Raw genomic sequence first — 16,489 nt, forward strand, 5'->3', positions numbered from 1 at the left:
CATTATGGTTTTTTTTTTTAATGTTTTTACTGCAGTTTCTGTTCTGCATTTAAAATTACTTATAAAAACAAAAATAGAAGAGCAGGCAGAACAAGTTCAGCTGGAAGATAAGAGGTAGCTTTATTTGAGTGTATTTGGGAGAATGGAAGAAAAGAACAAGAAGCTGAGACCTGGCCTGTTGCTGAGCGCTGATTGTAGGTTATCCCTCTGGGTGCCAGAGGGGCAGGCACAATTTTCTCCTGATAGGAAAAAATCCCACCTGTGTGTGGGGGGATCAGATGCAGTTTTCCCTCAGTTTTGAGGTGACTGAGGTTGCAGTGCTCAGGGCTGCCCTTACCTGTGCAAATTCAGTAATAGAAATCTGTTAGAAGAGAATCGTTCCTTGTCCACCGCTTTGTTGTTGGTCATCTTGGTCTTAGAAATGCTTTGTTGTACTAAAATGGATTCTCCCTCATTCTTTCCACTGTTTTCTAATCAAAGCTTAACTATGGTCGTGTGTCAACCACTCTGTGAACCTCTGCAGTAACATGATGTGAGAGTAAATATTGCTGTGGGAACATGGCATGAGGTGAACATTTAACAGCACGATGAGCAGTGGGAGAAGTGTAAGCGGTCAAGCTGTAGACAGGAAAAGATGATTGGGAGTCCTAAATGTATTCGTGTAATTCCAGTTTGGTTTCAGTGAGCGTTCACTGTGTATGTGATCCAGAGATTATTCGAGATAAAGCTCAGAGTTTAACCACCTAACCATGGATCTCCTTTGTGGAAGGACTGCAGAAGTACACTTAACCGCATGGTTTCCTTCTGGGAGTGAGCTCTCTTGCAGCTGAGGATGACTTTCTCTGAAACATCACAAAACTTTTCCTGCCCTTATGGGGCTACATCAACACCAGGATCCCAGTGGCAGCTGCTGCACACTACAGCAGCATTCACTTCTACCTGGCAGTGCTTATGAAGTGCTTAAATCACATGCAGAAACAGTTTTGGGAATGAGAGGAACATCAGAAAGTTTTCATGTCTGTTTCAGTGAGCCCTAAATATGGTTTCTCAGCATTTCTCAGGATGAGCCGTGTGATTTGGGTGCCATAAAAACAATGCTATATTGCTTTATATTCTCAAAGCTCTCCTAGATCAATACTCCCTGCTGCCTCTCTTCCCAAGAGCTGCATGAATAATTGATCTGGAGGCTTTGCTAGCTAAAATGAAAACAAATATACAAAAAATAAGTTGGGTTTGTCCAAAGAGTTTCATTCCATATTAAGCCTTTTTATTACATTTAGGCATATATAGAAACAGTGAAGTGTTTTGAAATGTCAGACAGGCTGCTTACTTTTAAAGCTGTTGCTGAAAGCATTTTTACTTTGTTTGGATTTTGGTTTGGATCTTTCATGGCACCGTTAATCAAGTTTGGCAAGATAGGTTTATTGGGAAGATAAGAGAAGGAAAAAAGAACACCCTCACCCCTTCCCACCCAAAGAAGATGCATATAGCACAAAGTAAAGCAAGTCCTCTCTTGTGCTTCTCAGGGCTATGACCACACGTCTGTAGGGAATAAGCCCAGGGATTGTCTGGAGGTCACTGTGATGTTGACTTAATCTCCAAAATATTGGTCAAAATATTTTTTATGCCAAATAGCTGATTTTGTTAAAGCGTATGGGAACTGAGTTACTGAGCTGCAACTTTTGTCGGATTCATTTGATGTCCAGGGCAGGGTTCGTTCATGTTTTAACTACAGTTTTCAGCTACCTTCTGTCATCCTTGGTGTTCCATTGCGAGTCTGGATACTAAAGCAAAAGTCGTAGGAAGGTGTGCAAGTTTCATGTGGCCATCGGTAGCGCATCCATAAACATGCAGAAGACCATGCTTGCAAATCCAGCCCTAAAATGCATCTTATCCCTGTCTGTGGGGAGATAAATGAATTTGGCTTTAGGGCTTTTCTTCAGTTTTTTTTTTCCCCCTTCCCTAGATTTTCTTATCTTTATGAAAGATCTGGACACACAACACTCTCATGACATCTGCCTTCCTGCCCTTGTAAGAAAATCCCATAGAATAAAAGATCTCAAATTTCCAAGCATGATGAATGTATGTAAAAAAGCGTCTCTGGATTGCTAGCGATTTAAATGTTGTGTTCTCCAGAGGCACGGTGCATTCTGAGGTCTGCCTTTTCATAGCCTGTACCACCACATCTATTGCTTTTTTCTTCACTCAATTTATCTCAGTAATGTATGGGAAAAAAAATCAGATTGTCTGGTAGCTGCTTAGAATGGCTTAAATATGCCTATAGTGCTTGAATGTGCTCTATAAACTCACTGATGTTTCTACAGGATGCCCTGTGCCCCTGCCCATGTGCCTGTGGCCACTGAAGATGGTGCTCCATGAACAGATCCCTCCCAGCACCAGTTCTGGTCTCAAATCCCAGGTCCTTCTGTGTCATAATTTGTTTCTGTAGAAAAACCCTAGACAGAACTGCTTGATTTTGAAGGTATTCATCGTTATTATTACACAAAAACAAAAGCCAGAGGAGAAGTTGTCAACCTCCTTGTAGATGTGCTTCTGGACGTCCATCTCCCCAAAGAGGAGGGGATTTATTAAGGTTCAGTTGTTCAAATGCCATTACTGCTGTTGGAAATACACCCGTGTAGTCTCTGTCTGTGAGCCAAAACGCTGACAGAGTTATTTTCACATCTTTTCATGTAATGGACGTGTTCAGGTTTTTCCTGCTCTCTCCTGCCTTTTTTTCCCCCGGTAGCTGAGAGAACTTTTAGTTCTGTTGCACAACTTAATCGAGTAGAACTAACGAAATTTTAGCATTTGACAGAAGAGATGGCAATTCTGATTTCATCTCAATCTCAGCCTTTCATGCTGTATGGTAGGTAGTGAAGTGTAGACACCGGGCATGTTTTCAGAAAGCACTTTACTGATTACAGTGGTGCTAAGACCACTTCTGTGCTCTGCAGAAAGAAATGATTAGTGCCTGGCTTCTCTTCTGCTCACATTTTCTCTCCTTTTATCTTTTTTTCCCCCTTTTCTTTCTTTTTTTAAGCAATGATGGGCACTTTGATGGCTGCAACCATTGGAAATGTTTGGGCTGATAGGTTTTTCAGCCATTTCCATGCTATCACTAGAGCAATGTATGGGGGCCTTCCCCTGGAGCAGGTTAGAGTTGTTGGTAATATTCTCCACTGCTGCCCTTAGAGTCAACATTAAGCAAAGCTGATGTTAAAACTATGACAAGTATTTAAACAGTCAGCCTTGAAAGAACAATGGAATGAGGAAAAGAATATATCTATTAAAGCACGAACAGCCAAAGAGGCCAAGGATGTTTCCATCTGATGTCAGTCTGACTGCAGCTGATGATTTCGCTCTGTCAGATCAGTGCTGGCCTGCTCTGCCTGCTGTGCAGCATCTATGCCAATGAGAAATGCTGGATGCTGCGGGGCTAAGCACACGATCCTATAAGTGTTAAATCAGCTTCTCAGTGCCAGATCCTTCTCTTAGGACACATTTCCATTAAGGTGATGTCCTCAGAGGAATGGAAGATTTGAATCGGACAAATGCCATTGCTTTTCTGTATTTGTTGGAATGATGATGCTTCTCCTGCCCTATTTCTTGCATGCCAGGTGACCTGGGGTGTTTTATGTCCCCATCTCACTTCACCACACTAACCTAAATGTTCAGCCTTTGCTTCTCTGCAGTTCCTTCCAGTGTGTTGTGCTCAGGGGTTTGTAAAGATGTACTTCTTGCACTTCTTCTAAATGCCCAGAGCTGTTCTCTTGCCTTTTGCCAAGCAGACCCCCATACTACCCCACCCCACTTGTCCTTTTTGAGGCATGAATAGTTTCTCTTCTTTCATTCCTATCTTAATAAACCTTTGCTGCTGTGTCTGGCAGCACTTCTAGGCACAGCAACACTATCTGGTGCTCTCCTCTCAGCAGCAACAAGGCAGTGTGCATGGAGCTGCAGGACAGCAGCGTGCATTGTTGAGGGTTATTGCAGTTCAGGAAAAGAAGTTCCATTAAACTTAGATCCAGGCATATGTAACTCATTTAAATAAGAAGTGATTGAGAGTTGTAGCTTCCATTCAGAGTGCATCTCCCATCATCTATTTTTTACATTACACTGTGGTCAGCATTTAAATTATTAAGGGTAAGAAGAGCTTCTCAGGGGATGGGAATGGATGAAATTAAAATTAATCTGACATGATCCTTTCTCTAAAACTGCTGATTCAGCATGTGTAGAGGTTTATCAGCATATTTAGTGGTATGAGAGCAAGAGAAATTATTCACAAATTTGGATGAGGGAAATGTGCTATTGTAACTCACCACTCTTCTGCCTGCACAAAAGACTGATATTTCTGATGGCGTAATGAACACATAGGTATTGTTTTAATTGAGTAGTTCATGAAATCAGAAGTATTTCCAGTAACAAATGCCGAGCACGTTTTGGGTTTGGGCTTCTCTAGGAACCTGGCTGTGTGAGCAATGCCTGTGCCTGGCCTGCAATCTGCACTGCTTCAGCAGGGCTGGGCTTTGTGAGTAGGGGTTGCGAAGTAGGTCATGGTTGAAGACAGAATTTCACACAAGCATTCAGACCCCAATTTTCATCTGACATCCACCATTTATTCACCTTCAGTGTCAGCAGAGCTGCTTTGCTTTCTGGCTGGGAAGGTTCTGACTCTGTAACTTTGTGATGCAATTTTAAATGAGACAGCAGATTTCCTTGTGGCTTTGCCCTCTTACAGTGGGCTGTGTGTTTGTGCCCCAGCTGGACTGTCCCAGGGTGGGCAGGGAGGTGGGATGGCCAATGCTTGTAACTCTGCAGAGAGGAGGCTCATCTCTCCAGTACAGACCTTGGAAATAATAAGGATCGTGACATTAGTGGGTTTTTTATTTCTCAGTGGCAGCTCTTGACATGTTTAAAAAGAGATAATCTGCAACCTAGTCACGTGGTGCATTCCCCTGTTATATTGCTTTTGCTTCTAAATGAAGATTGAAGTGCTATTGGAAAGGGTAGGGTAGACAGAGGCTGCCTAAAGAGTGAAGTCTGTCATTTGATGGCGTTCAGTCAATAGGCATTTATCCAAAGTCCTCATGTCTATGCAAAATAAATTAGGGATCTGAGGACGGCTCCCAGGCTCTTCTAACCATTTTGCCACAACCCTTACCCCCCCCACTCACCCCACTGTAAATGGCCACTGGTGCTACACTCATAGGGTCAGCCAGGGTCTGATCTGCTCTCAGCTCCCTTGGGATGCTCATAACAGAAAGCATGCCCTCAGCGTCAGCACTGCATCTCTAATTCTAAGTCAGATTTGAGTTTCCACGTCTCTGAATGTAACTACTGCTCCACATAATGCCGAAGTCCTACACTCCGTCCTGCTGAGGTGTTGTTCTGGACATGAAAAATAAATCACATTATTGGTTTGAGCATTTTCGCTTACCTGATTCATACGTCTCAATGTGCAACCATGATGTTGCTTTGGACTGATGTATGTCAAAACACTGCCTATCAAATGTGTAAACAGGGTTTGTTTTCCTACATCGTGCAGAGGAGTAGCATGGCATTGTGTATGGAGATATCTGTGCAGTGCTCTCCCCTAAAGGACACACTGCCCACCCTCACTGCTTGGCCAGATATTTCAACCCTTCAGCCAATTGATTGTAATATTAATTCACTGCAGTTACAAAATGCTCCACAACCGACTTTGTTTTTTGAAAGGTTTGATCTAATCTCTTATAACTACAGTAAGAGGCTGATCAAAGGTACTGAAGGCTGGTATTAAAGGATTAACTAGGTCACATTGAAATATGTTTTAAAATAAGCCCAGGGACCTTTAGCTTTACTAAAGCAAGTGCACAAAAAAAGGAAGATTTTTAGGCTGACTCTCCCTGGCTTTAAACAGAAAACAAACTGATGGATTAAATCTGCGAGTCATTCCTTAAGGTGATATCTGCAGCACTGCGTAGAACAAGCTGGGGAAATACAAGCAATGATTGAATCTTGCAGCTCAGAAATACAGTGCAGAATTAACAGCGTACTTATTTGATATCTTCAGTCGGGCCCCCTGTGTCTTTTGTTTTGGCTCTCCCTCCTTTCCCTTTGCTGCTGTCTGTATCTGTCACAGAGGTGTTTTGTTGGCTCCTTTGTGATCCTTCGTGGGGGTGCTGATGCTACTCTGTGAAACATGTTGAGCTATTATTGTGGGTTTCTTTTAACCTACGTTTCCTCATTGGGATCATCTTAAAAACAGAGTGAGCATCATAAAGCTCTGTGCATTGCTTGTGAGATCATCTGGAGTTAAATGGAGTTGCATGCAACATGTAGGTGTGAAACCTGGACATGGTTCTCTGGTTGTTATTAAATGCATAACAAGGTTCCCCAGAAGTAGCAGAACTCTTGGGTCAATTGCAGTTTGAGTTCGTTTCGGGGTTTTCTTCAGGCTAAGCTGTACATTACTGTAAGACCATTTATGAGGTTTGTTAGACAAAACCTGTCACCCTTTAAGCCAGATTGCTGTAGGTGTGGGATGGTGTCCGCTGCCTATCAGGCCTTTTTGAAATAGGTTTGTTTATTTAGCTGTGGTGAATACAGTAGCACAAGACTTTCTGCAACATTTTCCATTCAGTCATAGATAAAGGCTGATGATGATTTCTCTCCTTGGGGGAATTTCAAGTTAGAAATGTGTCACAGTCCCAGAAGGCATAGTGCAATACTCATTAACGTTTGCAGTGCCGTGCAGGTGGTGTAGCCAGCCATCAGCTGGGGCTGGAGGCTGTGAGCGAGAGATAAGCCAGGTCAATTATGGGCAGCCATCCAATATTTAACTATTTTTGATGCTGACAAATGGAGATGCAGCAGATGCAGGTGATTATTGATTGGGCTTCAGGTAATGAGGGCCTCTCACCTTTTTTACTACTCTCACGTGGAGCTCCGTGTGCTGAGTCGGCATGGAGTCATGGGGCCAGGAAGCAAGCATAGCCCTGAACACATTGCAGATGGCTGTGAGGATGAGTCTGCCACAAAGCTTGGCCAGTTGGTGTGTTTCCCTCATTTGTGATTCTCATTCATTAATGTGCATGACACCAGTTTGTGTATTTGCCTTCTTTGTGACTAGGAGGGTGGCAAACTCTGATGATGGGCATTGGAAGTTGCACTCACTGTGTGCGTTTTCATGCATGAGTGTGTACAGTATATCCAGCTTTCCTGCTGCTATAAACCAATGTGTCAGTACGCACGGGGGCACAGTTACGTTTGCAGGAGTTACCACCTCAAACTGGAGAGGGCCTGCTTGTTTGGTGTGGAGATGACAGCAGTGCAGCCTGCAGCATCACCCCATTCTCTTCTGGTGCATTATGCCCTGCTAGACCTTGTGGGGAAGTTACAGTGTCACTGTTGGAGGGTTTTAAGAAAAGCTTTGAAAAACCACAGGGATGCCATAGTTGTAATTGATGGTACCTCAGGATGGAGAGATGACCTCAGTCTGCCCATCACCTTTGGTTTCATGTCTTCATACCAATTCCCACCTCATTAACCCCCTCACCTTCCTGCTTTACACCCTGGTGGATCTGACTGCTTCTGGATTTGTGTGTGATTGGTTTCCAGGAGTGTGTTGTTGTGTGGCTGTTCCTTAAACAATCTGGGTAAATACTCCCTCACAGATGATTCTGCTTTCTTTGTCAAAGACCATATCATCATTGTCCATAATTGACCAGTGGTGCTTTCATGCTTTTCTAAGCTAAATTCTGAACATTGATTCACTTGTATCAAGGGTTCATTTTCCTGCCCTATCTGCAAGGATAGTTCATATCTTCCTTTGCCGGTGGTTGACTGTTGAGTAGCAGCATTGTCAGTTTTAGTACAGACGACTGGTTAGCCGAAAATATCTTAGTAACTTTAGATTAATCTTATCTATTATTCATGACTCCTGTTATTAAAATGTGCAGTTGTGGCCCAGAAGCAGTGCTGCTACCTGGCTGCCCCAGAGCATGGAGCTGAAGGGAGAGCTATCGAGCAGTGTTTGCACCCAGGTTGATTCTTTTAAATCATGCGGCAATTATTTAAGAAGAGTAGATAAAAAATTGATCCAAAGTGCTGGCAGGGCAATGAAATGGGCTATGGGCTCACAAAAGAAATGTGTACGATGCATAATTCATGCTGTTCTACTATTATAATAAAACCATGAAGGAGAAAAACTGCCCCAAACTCCAGGTGTAACACTGAGGCTGCAGACAAAACAGGTATGGGTGGAAAGGAGCAGTGGGGGTTGAGTAGGGCCAAGTGTGTGGTAAGTAATGCCAGGAGTTCATCTTCCTCTGACAGTCCTTTGTCTTCTCCTTCCCACTGCATGCTCATACAAACAGCTGTAGTGCATTAAGCCTCCTGGTCAGCTTGTTGTGTTATTCAGGGGGGCTAAGGACTTTGATTTAAGCAATCAGATGCCAGTGACATTTGGAGTTAGGAATGTCCCCTACAAGCAGTCAGCAAAATTTAGTGAGGTGAGGATACAAAACAAATTTGCAGGACATTCGTCAGGTAATCAGTTGCACTTTATCATTGCCTGAATTTACTGTCACAATCAAAACAATCTGTTAGTACCACTCAAGGGAAATTTAAACACTAAGAAATGCAAGCAATTGGAGGAAAAACAGAACAAAAGCTGTAAATTGTCCTTAAAATCATTCTCTTATGAGGTTTATATGCTGTCACTGTCAGCAGATGCAGCCTGCACTCCAGCTATGCGCAGAGCACGGATCCCATATGGTAAACTGCCATGCTTGGCTTATGGAGCGAGACCAAGGAAAGTACAAACCTAACTCAGAGCGTATTCACTACACCTGCAGCTCATTTGTCCTTAGGGATAGCACAGCAGGATGACCCTCACCTTTCATTTCAAAACATCTCCAAGGGATGCACTAATACGTTGTATTGCTACCGTCACAGCTCAGGTTGCTTGGGACTGTTATGCAGGGAAGGGTTTCTTCATTTTCTTAATTTCACATCTGTTTCTTGTTCTGTGGAACAAAGTATAATTATTACGCTTTACAGGAACTGCTGCTGAGCTTTTGTTTCACCTTGAATAATAGCTCCCGCCTGTCTGACTTTAGAGTGACATAGTAGGTGATAATATATAAATTATTGGAGCTGTTAATGACAGGATTAATCTCTGTAACTTTCAGTAAAGCCCATAAAAACTAATAGTGTATTGTACCACACTGTTCTTATTAAAAATGATAAATTATTCCTTTTTTTTTTCTTTTTAGGCAAATATTAATTTCAAAATTTCATTTTCCCACTCAGCTTTATGGTAACTGTAATCTAAATGTTTTAATTGCTTTACCCACAGTAGCTACAGAGGCCGTTACAGTGGCAGTCCTGCCTTTATGGAAAAGACTGTATATATATATACACACACAGATATATATAAAGAAAAGAGCTTCTTGTTGTAAAAGGCAAAAGCGAGACAGAGACAAAATAGAATCATAGGATCACCAAGGCTGGAAAAGACCTCCAAGGTCATCCAGTCTGACCATCCACCTATGGTCAGTGTTTCCTCACTAGACTAGTACCTTAGTACAACACTAGTACCTTAGTACAACATCTGAACGTTCCTTGAGTACCTCCAAGGATGGTGACCCCACCATTCTAATGGAACAGTCTCCAAATTAAAAAGCAGAAGTTTGTAATAAGTTCCTGAAATATAGAGTGTATAGAGCATAATGTGTAATTAGAACCATGAATTGCTTGTTACTGTGTGTTCTCTGTGCTGAAAGAGTGCTTGTCTGTAACTTGGTAAATGTTTCCATCACCCGCAGCCACCAGGAGCTATCTCAGGCTGTATTTTAAGTGTCTGTTTACACAGATCTTACAAATTGCCTATGGGATGGGAGCTGTCTATCACTTCCAGAGCAATTAGTATCTGAAACCTTATCAAAAGAAATCCGTCAAGTTTGAAAAGCCATAAATATTGCACTAGGATCTCTAAGGAAATCAAAGTGAGTTAGATACAGTATTTATTTACATGTTGCCACACAAGCAAATGCACTTACAGAGACTCCAGTCTGCCTTGTTTCCTGTGGTTTATACTCCATCAATCCCGTGTTATTTTAGCAAGACCGTTATCCAGCTATTCTTGTAGCAATAATGGACTGCTCCAAGCATGTAAGGCTGAGTAATTCAGGCAGTTGCATTTTCGTGCCATGGTTTATTTTAATGAAAGGAAGGAAGAGTTGTGACATTAGATCTTTATTATGTCTAGCATTTGGATTTGGAGTTCCTTAGTTTCATGTAGCAAAACCAGTATTACCTCAGGAGGCCTTTAGGAGAGGTTTTGGAGGCTCACGCTCTATAGAAATAGGTCCCCTTTAGTGCCTTTGGTGTTGAATCCATGTTTGTTTGTATTGTGGTTCTCTCTTTGGTCAGACCTCCTTACTCCTGCACAGCTTCACATCTGCTTTCTGCTCTCCCGTGTCTTCCTTAACAGAGTTTCCAGCCTTTCACATTTCTCAAATGGCATGTATATTCAAGACTTGTAGCTAAAGTCTTGAGTTTTAACTACAGTCTTAAGTCTAACTAACCTCTGGTGAGGTGGAGGTCAGTCGGTTCTCCCATGTGACAAATGATAGAACTGGAGAAAATGGCCTGAAAACACACCAGGGGAGGTTCAGGTCAAATATTATGAAAAGTTTCTTCTTCAAAAGAGCAAACAGGTGCTGAAATGGGCTGCCCAGGGACTGACGGAATCACCATCCCTGGAAGCATCCAAGAAGCATTTAGATATAGTACTGAGGGACGTGGTTTAGTGGGGAAATATTGGTGGTAGGTGGGTAGTTGGACTGGATGACCGTGGAGGTTTTTTGTAGCCTTAGTGTTTCTATGGTTCCAGAACAGAGCCTAGGAAAAGCTACCGCAGCCTTCTTAAGAATGAAATGACTGTCATGAGAATGAAGGCAGATGGGCTCTTCATTGCTCTCACCAGCATAGCTCTCACCAGGCAAGAACTACTTAAGCTAAAGGTGTCTTTAGCCCGGAAGCACGTGGATATAGCCTAGTAGTAAAAATATTTAACTTAGAAAATAGTGGGTTCTAAGCAATTAAAGCAAAATTAACTTCCACTGGGAAAGCAGGAGCCAAAAACCTTGGTGCTTCTGGGTTGTCTGTGAACGGGAGCATGCAACATCCTGAGAAAGGGCAGGGCAGGGATTGCTGATCTACAAAAACCCTCCCAGTCTTGTGTTTTCCTGAAGAGCGTGTGATTGATTCACCATCTCTCAGTCAATGCTAAATGTTACAAAGTCTGGGGAGCTTCAGTGGATACCTGCTCAACTTTAAACGCCTCTGTTTGCTCCGGAGCAGGGATGTTCATTTGCTGTTACTGGGTGTTTCTGGGGGAACAAGACAAATCCTCACCAGAAGAGAATTATAAAAAGAAAAAAAGATAATAAACTACCTGCAGAAAATAATAAGCCAAATGAGAAGTGCTCCTTTGTTTGCCCTGAGTATCCTCTTGGCATCAGCGTGGCGTTGCTTATAATTAGATACATGTGTGTAAATACGATGATTAGATATTCCCACGTAAACGTAATTATCATAACTTCCTAAAAGTCTAAGCAGGCACTTTATAATCCTGTTGTTAAAAATAAATAAATAAAAGCCCACAAACTGCATTCCAGCCTCTTGTGTGTGTAAACAGTGGAACGTGAGGGCAGAATGTATTTTCCAAAATACCTAATGGTAGTGGAGGTCAATTACAGTTATGACTCATTAGAGTATTAAACTAAGAATGTGCTTTTTAGTGTAATTACTGTTGCCTTAGAAAACTGCAACGATCTTGCACTCACTTGAGTTCTTCAAGCATTTCTAGTGGGTTTGCATATTAGTCTTAGGCAAATATAATAGGGTTATATTGCATTAACCTCACTTACAAACTGCAGCCACTTGCAGCGTGTCTCTCTGTTACTTCTTCTGGCCCAAATAAGATGCCTTACAAAATGCAGATTGTTTTCTAATTAGACACATATAAGATTACAGCTGCTTAATTTAGTGTTTGGAATTTTTGCTGGTTCTGGCATTCCAGATGAATGAAATAATATAGTGTATGATACCACAGCTTGGCAGATCCTCCTCCAAACTCAAACAAAAACTAAGAAGAAAAAAAAAGTCATGAGTCAGGAAGGCTGAAATGTCCGTGACAGAAGTGGAATTGCGATAAAATACATTACACTCTTGATTGAAGAACTCTAAGGAACATTTCAAGAGAACTGAGGTCTACACACAGTTTCAGAAGTGTCAGGTTGGGAAATTTCTGGCCTTAAAGTTGAGAACTTGCAGAATGTTTACTGTTAAATCATTTCATGGGCTGTGATGTGTCTGTATTTCCTAACCGAGGTGAAAATCATTTTGGGGTTTGTAGTTGAGGTTTGGGCTGGAGCCCCTCATCAGCCAAGGTTTGTCTGTCACCAACACTGATGGTCCCTGTGCTTCCAGAGCTCACCTATGCCTGGATCTTCAATGAGTACCCATCGTTTGTGCACCAGGACAACCGCCGCTTCGTCTCGCAGGAGACAGGGAATTTGTACATCGCAAAGGTGGAGGCTTCTGACGTGGGCAACTACACGTGTGTGGTGACCAACACAGTGACCAACAGCCGGGTCCTGGGCCCGCCGACCCCGCTCATCCTCAGGAACGACGGTAGGACTTGTTTGGGTTTCTTTGGCTGTCACCCGTAATTTAAGGAATGGCCTAAAATATTTCCATGTTACAATAAAGGGAGAGATTTTTCCCCTTTGCATTGCTTTGTGTGTGGTTTAGCTACTGGTTCAACGTCCTTCGCACTGATGGGTTTTGTGATGCTGTGGCCAAGGTTGCTTTTTCCACTGTTGGAGGAACTTTCATAAAATATACTTTAGAGTTTGTCTCTACTGTAGTTTTGTTCATTTTCTGCAGCCCAAAAGTGTACAGAAGCACTTTGTTGTTTCAGTAACTGTTAGTTCAGGCTGTATTTCCCAGCAGAATCCATGCTATTTTTAGTAGTCTGTGGAATAATACTAAAAAAAGAAAAGAAAAGAAAAGAAACCAAAAGAGGATTTCTAAATTTACACGGGCAATTGATTTGTATCATAGTCATTTCTAAGGAGATAAGAAAAATACATTTGCATGTTAATTTGAAGCGTCTGTTTAAAGGCTAACATATAGGACATTCATTCCAGAAATAGAAATGTATTATTAGAAACTTCTTTTTAAAGAAGATCCGTTGTCACCTAGTGGTATTTCACAAAGATTCCTCCTGTGTAGGACAGGGATGTGGTGCTGCCAGCTGCAGTCATTTGTCTGTAGTAATTGAGGTCCCACAGTGGGCTGTTGGTGGAATGGGGTGAGGAGCAGTGCCCCTGTTGTGCTGGGCAGGGTGAGGACGGCTGCTGTTCTGTGCCTCAGATCCACTCCCCTTATAACACACCTACAAATGCAGTAGTGTAAGTGGCAGCAAACGTGGCCCTCTGAGTCCAGCCTGAGTCATCGCACCAGCTGCTCTGAGGAAGGCAATTCCATCCGGCTGAAACTAAGACGGTGTGAAAGATAGGGAGGAGTATTTAAATTCATCTCATGTTATCATTTTCAGTGCTGAACAATAAATGTTTGTAGGTATTAAAGAGACAGAACTTCTTTGCAAGCCTTACCTAGCGGAAAGCTCTTCCATTTGTCAAAACCGAGCTCAGCGTCTGCTCTGTTTCCGAAGCAGAGGGTAATGCTGTGATGACTGGTAGTCATCCTCATTGTCAAGTGCATTGCCAAGGGCTCTACCCCAGCACATCGCTCCTCTGCACGCACTCAGCTTTATTTACAGAGACCAATTGCCTTCCCGAGGTAATTCGCAGGAATGTTCTCAGATTCCTTTGATGTGCACTCTGCTGTTTATTATAGATATGAAACTTTAATTGAACCTCTGAGGAGCTCCGGAATGCATTCCTGAGTTAAACAGCAAAGGTGCTGTAATGTCTGCAGAGCCATGGATGACAGTAATCAAAAGTTGAACGTGTGTTTTAAAATAGGAGAGCACTACTATTAGACACAAACCTCATTTTAAAAAATCTGCAAGGTTCAGTTTTTCATTCCACGTAGAATAACCCTATAAAATCTGAACAGAACACAGTGTCGTGCTTGAAAAGTGAAGCATATACATAGGCACTGTGAATGTGAGAACAAGAGGAAAGAGTGAAATAAGAGGCACAAGATGCTGCCATTGGCAAATGTGTTGTGTTTATCTTTGTACTCCTATTTGGCATGTCCTGCAATATATGTTATTTGCTTTACAACCCTATGTCATTAAATCAGTACCCTCAGAGGCTGGTTCATCAGCAGTTAGTGTTTCAGTTCCATTTAACTTCAATTAGTGAATTTAATGGGGGGAAAAAAGCATAATGTGTCTCCCTGGATTAATGTAAGTCACCAACCCACTCCCCTCATGTGGGACTCCTGTGCAGCTCCAGAGGGGGACTCCATTGAGGGGCTGCAGCACTGGGACCCTCAGCCTGGGCTGGGGCTGCTGACCGCCTCCAGCAAACCCTGCACAAAAGAGATTGGCGTTACATGTGTTGGAGGTACCGCCTGACTGGCTTTGTTCTGAAATACATGCTGTGAATTCTCAAAGAGACTTCACAGAAATCTGTTTTTCTCAAAAGCCATAGCTGGGTGTTCACCCTGTGGCCAAAGCTCCAGCCTCCCACCCCCCAGCCCAGCAGCTGCTGCCCTCCTTGGGCTGCTGTGCAGCATTCCCAGGGCTGGGATCACTGCCTGAGCCCCCACAAGGTTTTTCCACCTTTTTTCTTCAACGTATTGCAGTAATTTCTCTAGACTCAGCCACAAGTCAGTTAGGCTTTGTATGCTGAATACCTGCCGTCTTAGTCATGGTTATTTTACTTACATGTGATCATCCTGGGAAAACAGCTTTTCAGCATGTTTTTAAAGCATGGCTTGCTTTGCCATAGCAGGCTGCAAAAGGGAAAGATGCAGGAATACAGCGTAAGACCTGACCCGATGGGCAGACTGCATTCCCTCCCTGTGCCTTTATGCTTCTCTTTCTACTTGTTCTCACTGGTGGAGCTCCGGACTTACAAATCAGCTGTTGTCTGCAGAGCTGTTTAGCAACCAGAGCTGCAGGAATCAGGCTCCCTTCCTGCTGCTGTGTGCACCATTTGTTATCCTCAGAAAGCTCTTCCTCCCTGGAAGAACTTCCTCCCTAAGGGAGACTTCAAACAGGATGGAAGTCAACTCTTTACAGGGGTAGGTAATGGCAAAACAAGGGAAAATGGTTTTAAGTTGAAGGAGGGAAGATTTAGGATGGAAATCGGGGGAAAGTTCCTAACCAAGAGAGTGGTGAGGTGCTGGAATGGGTTGCCCAGAGAGGTTCTGGATGCTCCATCCCTGAAGCTGTTCAAGGCCAGGCTGGAGGGGGCCCTGGGCAGCCTGGGCTAGTATTAAAGATGGAGGTTGGCAGCCCTGATGGCAGCAGGGGGGTTGGAGCTTGATGATCCTCGTGGTCCCTTCCAACCTGAGCCATTCTATGATTCTATGAGATGAAACCCCAGAGGGCTCCAGGAGGGGCAAAAGGAGCACATTGTGCCATGCCTCTGGTAGGCCAGGCTCTCTGTCTTAACAGCACATAATCTCATGCAGCACAAAAATGGCTCACTGCATTATTTCCATGATGGGCAGTATAATAAAGAGCCAAATACGCATGGCACCCAAAGGCTGGGAGTGACCCCAAAACCTGAAGGCATCCACTGGGAGCACAGCTCTCGGTGCAGCTGAGACAGAGCAGGGACCTGTGAGTGCCAAGCAATTGCCTGGCACCTTTCTGCTGCAGTCCCAGTGCCGCAGCAGCCCTTCTGCAGTGCTCCACTTCTTCTCTTTAAAATGCACTTTGGGTTTTTACATCAAAATTAAAACAGTAATAGTGGAAAAGAGCTGCAATAGACCTGGAATGAAATTACCATCAGCAGCAGCTGTATGGGCCAATTAAACTTTAACATTTCACAGGTGTTGTCAGGAAATGCATATCCTCAGACAAATGAGTTTGCTTCTGAATTCCTGGAACTTTCATCCAAAAGCACATTTTTAAGCCTCGAAACTGGGAGAAAAATACAAAATCCTCTGAACTGCAAACGCAGACAGCATCTGATGTGTCACAACACTGAAAACATCCTCCAAGCTACAAACCCGGGCTCTCTTTTAGCCTTTTATTTTCTCCCTTATTCTTTCCACCTGCAATGCTAAGTCAGATGTTAACTCACCCAGGAACAGGAGGAAAAAATAAGGACTGTCTGTGTGAAAAAAAGCTTGGTTGATATCGAGTTATCTCCAGTGCACCAATGCATTTCCTTTAAGGCAGGGAAGCCAGAGCTTGATGTACACCTGGTGTCACCAGGGGGGTGGTTGGGGCTGCCTTGGGATCCTGGTGGTTTTCTAGGTGCAGATGCTGGTATTGAAGTAGGGA

At 43.2% G+C, this 16,489-nt stretch overlaps 1 protein-coding gene across 9 annotated transcripts in view; it reads left to right on the plus strand.

Annotated features, from left to right (window-relative positions):
- The window catches only part of CNTN4 (contactin 4), a 239,861-nt gene that overhangs the window by 163,555 nt on the left and 59,817 nt on the right, over positions 1–16,489 (plus strand). For all 9 annotated transcript variants that reach the window (XM_032447184.1, XM_032447186.1, XM_015875246.2 and 6 more), the window contains one exon: positions 12,484–12,687. In XM_032447184.1, the coding sequence (XP_032303075.1) occupies positions 12,484–12,687 (204 nt within the window). The remainder of the gene's footprint in view (positions 1–12,483; positions 12,688–16,489) is intronic.

The sequence above is a fragment of the Coturnix japonica genome, chromosome 12, assembly GCF_001577835.2.
Source record: "Coturnix japonica isolate 7356 chromosome 12, Coturnix japonica 2.1, whole genome shotgun sequence".
In the NCBI taxonomy this organism is placed as follows: domain Eukaryota; kingdom Metazoa; phylum Chordata; class Aves; order Galliformes; family Phasianidae; genus Coturnix; species Coturnix japonica.